This window comes from Merops nubicus, unplaced genomic scaffold, assembly GCF_000691845.1.
Source record: "Merops nubicus isolate BGI_N331 unplaced genomic scaffold, ASM69184v1 scaffold1428, whole genome shotgun sequence".
Classification (NCBI taxonomy): domain Eukaryota; kingdom Metazoa; phylum Chordata; class Aves; order Coraciiformes; family Meropidae; genus Merops; species Merops nubicus.
Window position 1 is genome coordinate 33,772 of NW_008626102.1, and position 11,440 is coordinate 45,211.

The 11,440-nt window shown below is 52.5% G+C and overlaps 1 protein-coding gene across 1 annotated transcript in view; it reads left to right on the plus strand.

The window, feature by feature from the left end:
- Window positions 1–1,666: 1,666 nt before the first annotated feature.
- NXN (nucleoredoxin) overlaps window positions 1,667–11,440 on the plus strand; it is a gene marked incomplete at its 3' end in the record, with an annotated part of 11,530 nt that continues 1,756 nt past the window's right edge. The window contains exons 1-6 of the mRNA XM_008945867.1: window positions 1,667–1,741; window positions 1,940–2,057; window positions 3,377–3,510; window positions 3,921–4,021; window positions 4,545–4,651; window positions 10,404–10,583. Of these exons, the coding sequence (XP_008944115.1) occupies window positions 1,667–1,741; window positions 1,940–2,057; window positions 3,377–3,510; window positions 3,921–4,021; window positions 4,545–4,651; window positions 10,404–10,583 (715 nt within the window). The remainder of the gene's footprint in view (window positions 1,742–1,939; window positions 2,058–3,376; window positions 3,511–3,920; window positions 4,022–4,544; window positions 4,652–10,403; window positions 10,584–11,440) is intronic.

The following is an 11,440-nucleotide window of genomic DNA, read 5'->3' on the forward strand; positions in this document are numbered from 1 at the left end:
CGACTGCTAATTGTAATTTCCTCATTATTGGCAACACCCTCTTAAATGCCTGTAATCCTTATAAAGAGCTTTCCCCCACCCTTTAAACCTCACACAAGTGGATTTTACCTGCTGTGGTTTGAGTGGGCTTGTTGTGAGGGGCCTGGCTTGCAATTGGTTTCTTTTTTTCTTTCTATGCCCAAGACCATCTGGTTTGTGGATAGGCATTGTGAATGAGTTGACTTCTCCCAAGAAACAGGTCCATTGGAAATCAAAGGCTGGTGGGCATGATCCAAAACCTTGCCTCTGTAGTTCCTAGTAGATGGAGGTAAATTAAGTCTCACTAGATCAGTGGTAACACTTCCTTCAGACCTGAGAGCGTTTGCTAACACCCCCTTGTAAGCAGCCTGACACATGTCACTCATCCAGTACATCTTCTATAAAAATGTGTTGGAAAATATACTTAATAAAGTGACATTAAAACCTGAATGTGGATGTGACTTTCTCCCTCAGCTAGATCTCTGGTGAGATCTGCATCCCACTTCTGCCCTCTTTGCTTTGTCCCCAGGTCATTCCAATCTCAGGAGATGGGATTGCCTCTGTTGGGAAATTTGGGACAGTGATCTGTAGAGCTGTGGCCTCTTCCTCTGGGAACTGGGTCCAGCTTCTCTGTGAGATACTGATGGAAGCAGCAGCACATCATGTGAGGGTTTGTCTGCCTCTTGTGCTTGAACCCTTGCTGGTGCTGGGTGGGATTGTTGTTGGTTCCCTCCTGCCCTTCTCCCATGGCTGGGTTTCATTCTCCAAGATGTAAAAACCCAGAGCCTGAGGAGCTTTGCAGAGCAGAGCTTGATGTAGGGAAAGGTGATGATTCATTTCCTTCCCCTCTGGCTCTCAGCTATGGCTTGGCTTTTGTTTAAAAGTTTGATAATTCACTGCTGGGCTGTTTAGGTTGAAAAGCTCAGAGAAATGCAAGTAACCGTGGTGATGGGAGCAGCTTCTCCATCACAGGTTCTCCGTGGTGGGGAGAGCAGCTCCTCTGCACCCAGCCAGCCCACACCTGCACGTGGGGCTGTGCCAGCAGCTGTCGTCGTCCTCTTCCTCTCTGTCCTGGCGAGCTTCTGTATGTGGCTTAAGCTCCAAATCACCCTGTGCCAGAAGCACAGGCTGAGAAATGTCAGCCCAGGGACCGTGTGACGCCCAGAGCACTCAGCCATCGAGGCTGAGCAGAGCTGTGCAGTATCCACACCAGGCTGCCCAAAGCATGGCCACCACAGCCTGCCAGCTTCTGCCCCTCCTGGCTGGGACTCTGAGCCTGGTGGCGTGGGATAGATGAGCTGGGCTGCATGGCCCCCAGGCTGATGTCAGACCCATTCATCAGCTCCTGGGGAGGAACCCGGGAAGCCCCAGTTGCAGAGGAATCGTGTTTCTGTGTGCTGGCCTTGTTTTCAGCCTGGCTGTGTCTTGGCAGGGCTTGCTGGTTTGTGTAGTGAACGTCGAAGTGGGAGGGGAGGAAACAGCCAGGGAAGCATTACAAATTGCTTCAGAGCAGTGGCATTGAAAGTATTTGTGCTTACCATGTCTTCCAAACAAAGACCTCAAAGTATGGTAAATATTATTCCCATTTTACCTGCAGAGAGGCCAGTGCTTTCTGCAAAGAGCAGAAGCTCTGCCTGTGCTCACGGGCATGGCCACAGCAGGTGAGACCAACGGTGGCCTCGGCTGCAGTTCCCAGAGGCTGGTGTTGATGGTGCAGGTCTCTGTGGGTGCTGGAGGTCCAGGCTAGGCCAGCAGCTCTGGAGAGAAGCCTTCCCATGCCTTCCTGCGCGTTGCCAAAGCACCAGCTGTGTTCCATTGCTTAGCTCTGACCTCTGGTCTGAGAGGTGCTAACGTTCCAAAATCCTCCCCTTCGTGCTGCCAAGTTTACCTTTCTCCTCTCCCCTCCCCGTCTCTTTTGCAGCTGAAGCTGTGGAACAAGTACAGAGTCTCCAACATTCCTTCCCTGATATTTATCGATGCCTCTACTGGGAAGGTGGTGTGCAGGAACGGCCTCCTGGTCATCCGGGATGACCCAGAAGGTGAGACCTGGCCTCCTGTGTGCCACAGGAAGGTGGGGGCACGGCTGCCTTTTGGCTTCAGTTCACTTTCAGCTGCCTTGGGGGGCTGGGAGGGAAAAGGAAACAAATTGCTATTGTCATACTGCACTAATTGAGGCACTGTATTTTCAGCATAAAATTTTCTGCATCGTTCCTGCCAGATCTTGTGTTTCTGTTTTGCTCGTTGAAAAGAACAAAGATTTCCCCTCCAGGATTTTTGTCTGAAGTGCTAATGAGGAAAAAGTTAGACTAACTGAAACATTGTTTGAATTTTTCCCTGATGAAGGCACATGGACAGACAGACTGAGGGCCCAGACTTGCCATACCTTCAGAGCAGAACACTTCCAAAATACTGAGTAGGACTTTATCACTGACATCACACCCTCTTAGGATAATAAATTCCCCATTATTTAGAAATGCAACAGAAAAATGTTCCTGTTCTCCATTTCTGAGGTTTACTGTGCTGGGGGTTGGTGTTAAATCCATCTTCTTCCAATCTGCAAAAAACAAAATGAGCAAAATGTGTGCCCTTAATCCTAGACTCTGCAGACCCATCATTCAGCTGCTGTCCATGCCACATGCATTGCCAACCCATCATTTCTTCATGCAGTAGATACAGAGTGCAGAGATTGAGTCTTTAATTCAGGAGGCAGGAACTGTGCAGCAAGTGCACGTTGTGGCCTGAGCCATCTGGGATGTTTCCTCCTCCCTGGCTCAATGCATGGATTGATTGCTCTGGGAGCTGGCAGCAGATGCTTCAGAGCATGTGTTTGTGTGTATACACACATGCTTGCTTCAGGGTGCAGAGAGTTAGTGTAAGTGTAATTTATATATAAGGTTTTGAAATATATAAATATATTTATAAATATAAACCACCTTTTATGTATCTGTGACATTTTATGAATAAATATGTCCATTTACAAAAATACACGATTAGTATCAACGTAAGGCAAATGGTCTGACCACATTCCTGAGCACGTACCACCTTGCCCTCTGTTGTTAAAACAAATACTGTTGATAAGGAAAATGCCTCATCAGGCACAAAACCAGAGCGGGCTTCATCAAGCTGAAGGTGCTGCAACTCGAGTGAGGGTGCAGCCCTACCTGGGGGAAAAAAAGAGGTGGCCTTGGCTCCAGTACAGATCTTGGCTCCAGTACAGATCTTGGCTTTCCTGGCTCCCTCATATCTTTGCAGAAGGTGGGATGGGTTTATTTTTGGTGTAACATTTTAAAACTATAAAGGCTCCATGTTCATCTTGCTGTTTTGTGTTTTTTCTCCAACCCCATCCTGATGCCTCCAGGTTTGGAGTTCCCCTGGGGACCAAAACCCTTCAGTGAAGTTGTTGCTGGGCCTCTGCTAAGGAACAACGGCCAGACACTGGACAGCAGTGCCCTGGAGGGCTCGCACGTTGGGGTCTATTTCTCAGCACACTGGGTGAGTAGTAGGAGCTTTGCAGAGCAGCTGGCATGAGCTCGGGGGTGCTCTGGGGATCCCCCTCTGGCTCTTGCTGCAGAGCTCTGTGGGAGAGTAAAGACCTTGGGCCAGCCGGCCTTGAAGCAGTTAAGATGTTCTGATCATTCTCGAAGAAGCTGCAGCTGTGGTGGCCTCTCATCCTCATCCTGCCCTTCAGAAGAGGAAAAGTGGTCAGACTCTGAAAATGGAAGAAATTTTGTTGATAACTGACAGGCCATAAGCCCCAGCCACATTCAGGGCTGCTGCCTGGCAAAGATGAGGTCACATCTGTCTTTCCATGGTCACTAGGTCACCTGGACCTGCTGGGTGTGGCTGGGTCTGGCCCTGGGGAGGAGGAGGCCATGCCATCGTGCCTGTGTTGTGTTTTGCAGTGCCCACCGTGCCGAAGCCTCACAAGGGTCCTGGTGGAGTCCTACCGGAAAATCAAGGAGGCAGGGCAGAAGTTTGAGATCCTCTTCGTTAGCGCAGACAGGTATGGGACACTAACACCCTGTGCAGGCAGAGCTGGCTGTCCCCGAGCTCTGAGCGTTGCTGGTTTGATTTGAGGAGGCAGCTGGATTTGGGGTAGAGCAGGTTGGCTCTGGCGTTGGCAAGGCTGCCCGAGTCCTTTGCCCTCTGCCCAGCAGTGGGCCTAGTGAGGGCAGCGGGGGGCTGAGAGCAGGCTCTGTCTGTGGGGCAGACAGAAAGCTCCTGGATTTTGTTATGGGGCTCATGGGTCTGAGGTCTGAAGGATGCTTGAGCTGCCATGCATGGGCTGACATTCAGATGCCCCAGAGAATGAGAAATATTTTATCAGGGTCAAAACTCACCCCTTCCTGAGGGACTGGGGGCTTTGACTTTGGCCTGGCTCTCCCCGGGTTGCGTCTGCCAGCAGCTCTTCCCGGCGCGCTTTTTGGGGGGGGATAAAGGGCTTTGCAGGCCAGGTTTTAACGAGAGGGAAGAGGCTGGTGGGCGAGGGGCTGTGCCTGGACCCCACGCATGTTCCCCTCACACAGGTCGGAGGACTCCTTCAAGCAGTACTTCAGTGAGATGCCCTGGGTGGCCGTGCCGTACGGCGACGAGGCCCGGCGGTCGCGCCTGAACCGGCTCTATGGCATCCAAGGTAGGAGAGGCCACGGCCACGCAGAGCTCCCCTGCCTGCTCCTTTTGTGTTTGCAACCTCTCCTCTTGTTTAACTGGAACAAGGAAACAGCAAAGCACAGTGCCCCAGGCAGAGCCGCTTCGTGTTTCTGCTTTCTGCAAACTCGCATTCCTACCACCTGCCAGGCAGGCTGTTAGTTGAAACAGGACTTCCATAAACAACCTAATTCTTCCTGGAAACTTGGAAGCTGTTTTTTTGGCGTGGATGTTTTTTGCTTAATTACTGATTTATTTATTTTGCTCTTTCTTGAAGGTTTAGATTTCATTTTGTTGCCGTTTTCTGTAGCGCAAAGGCAGCTCCGTCGTTCTCTGCAGGGGCTCAGCAAGATGGCATCTGGTTTATGTTAGTGACATGAATTACAGCAGAGTGCATGTTTGATGTAAACCATGGCTTTGCTTTTACTGTACATGCCAGTGCCAGAATTCCAGCAGCCCCAGTTGCTCAGAGGGGCAGGGGAGAGACTCTGTCTGTCTGGGTGCCTTCAGAGAGTCACGAAGATGATAAAAGTTCACAGCAGCCCCCCTGGGGACTGGCATCTTGTTCCTGCAGGGGACAAACTGCAGCACAGAGACATGTGAGGTGCTGGCTCCCAAGGAGGTGTTCTCTACGTACAGTTTCTCCCTGTGCTTGTAGGGTCTTGCTGCAATGTGCCTGTTTCTTAGCCATTTCCATGCAGCATTGGTGAGGTGGGCACAGGCTGGCAGGGCGTTAATGCCATTTGTAGGGGATGAGGAATGTTGCCAAAGGTGGCTGAGGGCCTGGGGAGAGTGGTGGGAGAACTAATTCCTCCTTTGGGTCCTCTCTGAGCACCCATTCTGGGGTGAGCTCAGGTGCCATCGCTCAGCTCTATTCCCTGTCTTTAAACCAAGAAAAACCAATTTGCCTGCTTTAAATAGCCATTGGTTGGCTGTTTAATTACCTTCCCATGAGGCAAGGACTTTCCAAATTCATCCATCTTCTCCCCAGCCAGCTCCCAAACCTTTCCAGTGCTGGTTTCAGCTGAGTGGTGCAGGACTGCTGCCAGTTTCACTGGGACTTTCTGTAAATAAGGTGTCCAGCCGTGGATACTTGATCACCGGGCGTGCTGTAGCCAGGGAAACAGTGACAACAGCTTTCCCTCTAACTCCAGCCTCTGGGTCCTTAAATATCTCTCTCCATTGTGTGCTGACCTGAAAATGTAAATACTTGCTGTTCCCCTGAGCCCTAGTGCCTTCCTCTGCCAGGGAAGCTCCCAGATTATCCCTGCATTTCAGCTGCTCTCCCAGGGACACCGACCTTGGGATTTGGGCATGTCTGAGTGCAAACCCTTCTGCTTATCTGCCATGGTTTTCCTGTAGAGTGGGAACCTCTCTGCAGGGATGGGCTGTGATCCCACAAAGCAGTGTTGAAATGTGGAGATGGGCTGGTCTGCACCCTGCTCAGGAGGCATCACTGTCCCACCTCCCCTCCTGCCTGCACGGGCTCTGCCAGGCTGGCCTGGGCTCTGCTCCCCACTGTGACCTGGGGGCAGCAGGGTGCTGTGGGGAGGGTGCTGGGAGAGGGCTGGAGGTGACCCCTCGTGCTGCTCCCAGGGGCTCCAGGTTGTTGTCAAGCCTTCTACAGGCAGCAACTCAGGATCCTCCCCACCAACTTTGAGGTTTGCAGCCAGGCTGCCACATTGGCTGTGGCAAAAGCTTTGTGCCATCAGAACTAGATGCTGTGGGCTCAGCTCATCACCACTGGTGATTATTCCACCTCAGTGAAAAGCTGGACCCACGTAATCTCCTCTGCCCTGCCCCCTTTGGAGCTGCACCTACACAGCAGCAAGAGTGTGCAGCCTATCAGTGTCCTGTTCCTGTCCTGGTGGTGCCTTGGGCTGGGAGAGCAGTGTGCCTGTGGGGTGGGTCTTCCACTGGCTTTTGCAAGGCTGGGAGCTGAAAAAACAGAGGAGCTTGTCTTCCCTGAATGCCCAAAGCTCCTGAGTGGTGGAAAGCAGCAAGAGAGTAAAATCTCTTGTTGTTTTAGTTCTCTCTTGGCCCCTACGGCATTCAAAAACTCAGTGTAAAACACAAGTTGAGTTATTGGCCTTTATTTGGGTTTACTTGAATGCCTCTATTCATAGCCCATGTGCAGTCAGTGGGCTGTTCCCTGCCCACCTATATTAAATTGCCTCTGGATGCAGCACTATCTTGAGAGAGAGAGAGAGAGTCATGTCTTGTGTAGTGGCTGCTTAGAAATGATTCTGTGTGCTGCCCCTGGTGCACATGGTCCTGCCTGAGGGGAGATCCCCTGATGTTACCTCTCCTTCCATGGCACAGGGAGCAGTGAGAAGTGTTACACTCACGTGGGAATTGCCCCCTGGTGTTGTGCATCTTGGGAGAGATTTTAGGCTCCTGAATGTGGACTCTGTGGTGTCTTTGGGATTTGCAGTCCTTTAGGGGAACTTCCAAAACCTGTCAGTTCCCCCTGCCTGGGGCTTTAGGCCAGATGCCTGGCTGGTGGGGGCAGCCTGGGAGTCACTCTTACAGGAGGCTTCTCATACCAGGTTTCTTCTCAAAAGGTGGGGGGAAAAAAAGAAGGCAATAAAACCCACCTCCCTTCCCATGATTGATGCATTCTGAGTGTTTGCTTCACCATGATTTTGACTGCTCACCCAACAGACTTACTGCAGATGAGATCTCCATGTCGTGTATGGGGTTTAATATGTAAGTAAGTAAATGTATTGTCAGGCTTGGTAACAAATCATTTGGCCCCTGTGTTTTCATAAAATGCTGGCCCCGTGGGGACTGAATCCATTTTCTAATGCATAAAATCAAACTGAGCCTGTCTATGCTAATTCTGATCCAAGCTTATACAATATTCATTGCCAGTGTCTGATCTGGGATTCTACTTGATAAGTAAATTCTGATGTTATGACTCACGGCAATTACCAAAGCCCCCAAAAGGCACTAAAATAACAAATAGTGGCTGGGATGAGCAGGGAGGGGGAGGCTGTGGGGAGGAGGATTTGGATTAGCAGGTGTGAAAAAGGTTAAGGATGGGTCCTGCTGGTCTGTGTCCCGTGCAGAGATGTGTTTGCCAGGGGAGGTGAGATGGGTCCTTACCATGAGCCTGGTAAGGCTGTGTCCTAATCCCTGGGATTCAGCCAGGGATGTGCAGGAAGGAGACAAGGGAGTGATGATCAGGACCAGGAGCAGATGAGTTGCAGCAGCCTCAGCCTTCTCCAGGTGGGTCCAGAAAGGCAAGCAGAGCTTTGTGGCTGGTGAGAAGCCTCTGACACAGGGCAAAAGGAGCAGGGAGGGACCCAGCCCATGTCACACACCTCCTCACGAACTGGAAACCCAGCCCCCTGAGTTTTTGGATGCTGTACTTGTATCTCCTGAACATGCTAAACCCAGGATGAATTATCTTGCACTCTGTTTTCTGAGTCAGTTTTGCATTTGTGGCTGGGGGCTTTGGGCAGGGGATGTGTGTCAGGCACAAGTCAGGCAAAGTTGGAATGCTTTGGGTAGTGGATGGAGTCTCTGATAGCTGTGGGATCCTGCTCACAACGATCTAAACTGGGCCCTTCATCTTCCCCAATCAGCAAAGCTCATTTGAAATCTCTTCCATGGTACTATGCATTGTTCAGACTGACTGCTGACAGGGTACTGAGCTGAGCCCACCTTTTTAGCCTGTTCCTTGTGTGTTGTGCAGGTCTGGAGAGGATGGAAAAGTGGGGCTGGGAATCCTAAATGGATAAAGATCCGAGTCCTGGGGGATGCTGTGTGCTTCTCCTGGCTTCAGTAAGACTTTGTGCCTTGAAGGGCAGGGCCAGAGTGAGATTTCCCAATTCCTTTCAGTCTGTTTAACCCATCCCTGCCCTGGAGCTATTTTGAATAGCAGCAGGTAATGAATAAGGCTTTTTGTGATATAAAATGGTTTTCTTGGCATACCCTTAGGATTTGCAAGCGGGGTGTTGGGCGGGTTCCTGCTGGTGCCAGCGCTGGGGCAGCCCCAGCACACAGGCAGGAATGTGAGGGGGAATGAGGGGAATGCAGCTGCTGCCCCGACCTGCAGGCAGGCCTGGGACAGACAGATGGCCACGTGTTCCCTGCAGAAATGCTGGGAATTCAGAGGGCTTCTGAGTAACCCACTGTAGTACAGCCACGGGGGTGCAGTGCCAGGAGTCTGGCAGGGGCAAGCACGGTGCCCCCCGGCTCAGAGAGTGGCTCTGCAGAGTATTTCTGATGAATGAACCACAGAATCATAGAATCACTGAGGTTGGAGAAGATCTCATCAAGTCCAACCATCACCCAACACTACCATGACCATTAAACCCTGTCTCCAGGTGCCACATATACACATTTTTTGAACACCTCCAGGGAGCTTTAAAATGAGCCTTTGGATGAGTGCAGGAGGATTTGTGTTGCCTCCTCTGCTGGTTGTGGTTTGGGGGATGTTGCTGGCTGAAGGAGATGGTGGGTAATGAGCAGATGGAAGCCTGGGTGATGAGAAGCAGACAGCAGTGCCTGCCACTGACACTGGTCACTTCACTCATCTCCTGGGGCCTGAGCCCAAACTCCCCCCTGTTCCTTCCTTGTGGGAAGTTTGTTCCTCGATGACAGAGGGATGCTGTGCTTCCCAGATGCAGTCTCCAACATGAGCCTCTCCTGTTGACCCTCCAGGGACTGTTTAGTGGCCAGAAGGCCTTGTCCTGCCTTATCTGATGGGATGGTTGCCCTGCCCCCCTGCCAGCCCAGCCACATCTCAGTAGGTGACTCGTGCTAAATCCCTGCTGCAGATACATTCCCCTCCCTTATAAGGCTTCTCCTTTATTATGGGGCTTTCCAGTTCCATATCTCAGGGTAAAATGCTGCTTAGTCCCGACAGCCAGAACTTCACTGAGTGTTCCCTGAGCTCTATCCTGCCCAGTGCCACTGTCCAGTGGACAAAAATCCTGCTTCATTAGTCTCAGGAAGGATGTCTTGGGGAAGATCTGTACTGTCCCTTTTTGTATAGAGGAACATATTTAACTGATTATCTCTCATTTTATCTTTTTCATCCCCCAAATGAAGCAAAACACCCGTGTTGCTCCCTTTCCCAAGGGTCCAAGCTGCAGGAAGAACCTAGGACATATATATATACTTTGATATACTTTTTTTTAAACCTAATACCTGAAAACATAAACAAGTCTTCAAACATCTTCCACTAACACTAAATCCACAAGGCAAATTCACTTCGCTTGGCCATAACTACACAAGCTCTTGTGCAAGAGACCCCTTACTCCAACAGGATCTCCACCCCACCCCTGTTCTGCAGGAGGGTGCCTGCTTGGTGCTGTGCCAGGGCTGGCAGAGACGTTGTGCTCAGCAGCAAGCAGCTCTAGGCCCCAGCTGGGGAAATGAAGCTGGTTTCGTGCTTGGGATCCATGAGCCAGCACCAGGATGTGAGGGAGTCTCCTCTTCCCTGTGTGCCATTCCCTGACAGACCCGGGCCTGCGTCCATCCCAGCCTCTTGGCACACAGCTCACTGGGCTCCTTGAGGGAGAAATCAGTGCAGAATTAGCACTCTGCTAGGATGGAAACAGGATCTGGGGACCTCCATTCCCAGACTCTGGAGCTGCGGCGAGGCGGCGAGCTCGCTGGGCTCCTGCCAGAGGCGGAGCCGATGGGGAAGGGCCTTGCTCCCCACGCCCTGTCTCTGCCCGGGTCTGTGCTTTGGCTCATCCCACCCTGTTTTCCTCTCCTCCCAGGCATCCCGACTCTGATCGTGCTGGACCCCCAGGGAGAGGTGATCACGCGGCAGGGCCGGGTGGAGGTGCTGAACGACGTTGAGTGCCGCGAGTTCCCCTGGCACCCCAAGCCCGTGCTGGAGCTGACGGACTCCAACGCCGTGCAGCTGAACGAGGGGCCCTGCCTCGTGCTCTTTGTAGGTATGGAGCTTCCCTGCCTTGAAAGCAGAGCCTGCGCCGGGGAGGGGGCTGGGCTGGAGCTGGCTGCGGGGCTGAGACCCTGCCTGCAGTGGTGACAGTCTGCTTGGGAGGGGGTGTCATCCTGTTGCTGTCACCAGGAGCAATGCTTGAGGGGCTGTGGGGAGACAGAGGTCCCCAAGGAGACCCCTCAAGGGATTCGATGGGGCTGGCAGACCTGGAGCCCTGCCTGTGCCAGAGAAACGGGCTGCTGCAGCTCGCAGGGGTTTGCCAGAGCGTGCCTGTGCCACGGGGTGCCCACGGGTCTCCCACAGCTGCCCAGCCACCCGAGGTATGTGACAGAGCAGCGATTTGCAGTGGAGGAGCTGCCACATCAAAGATGCTTTAGTAGTGGCTGTGGAGAAGAATGCTGATGAGGTGGTGGGGAGTGTGAGAAATTCACTGTCACGGCTGGTGGTTGCGGAGATGGAAAAGCCTTTCTGGAGCAGGGACTTCAGGCACACGTGACATTCTAAGGAGGCAGAGGGAGAGTCTCTGGAAGGGATTATGGCTCTGGGCTGGAAACCACAGCTCGGGGCTTGAATCCCTGGGCTGAGCAGGGCTGTGACAGTCAGAGGAGCCTCGTGCTTTGCTGGCACTTGGCTATTCCCCCTGTGGGGTGTGCTGGCTGCAGGACAGGGCAGCCCTTTGCCCGGAGTCCTGTCCCTCCTCTGCTGCAGACCCGCACGTGGAGCTCAGCTGCAGTTGGAAGGAGCCCTGGAGCTCCCGTGAGGCACGGCTGGCTCACTCCTCATCACTTCCCTGCCAGTGCCAGGCAGTTGAATCGGGCGAGGGCTGGAGCTGGGGGGGGGGGGGACCGA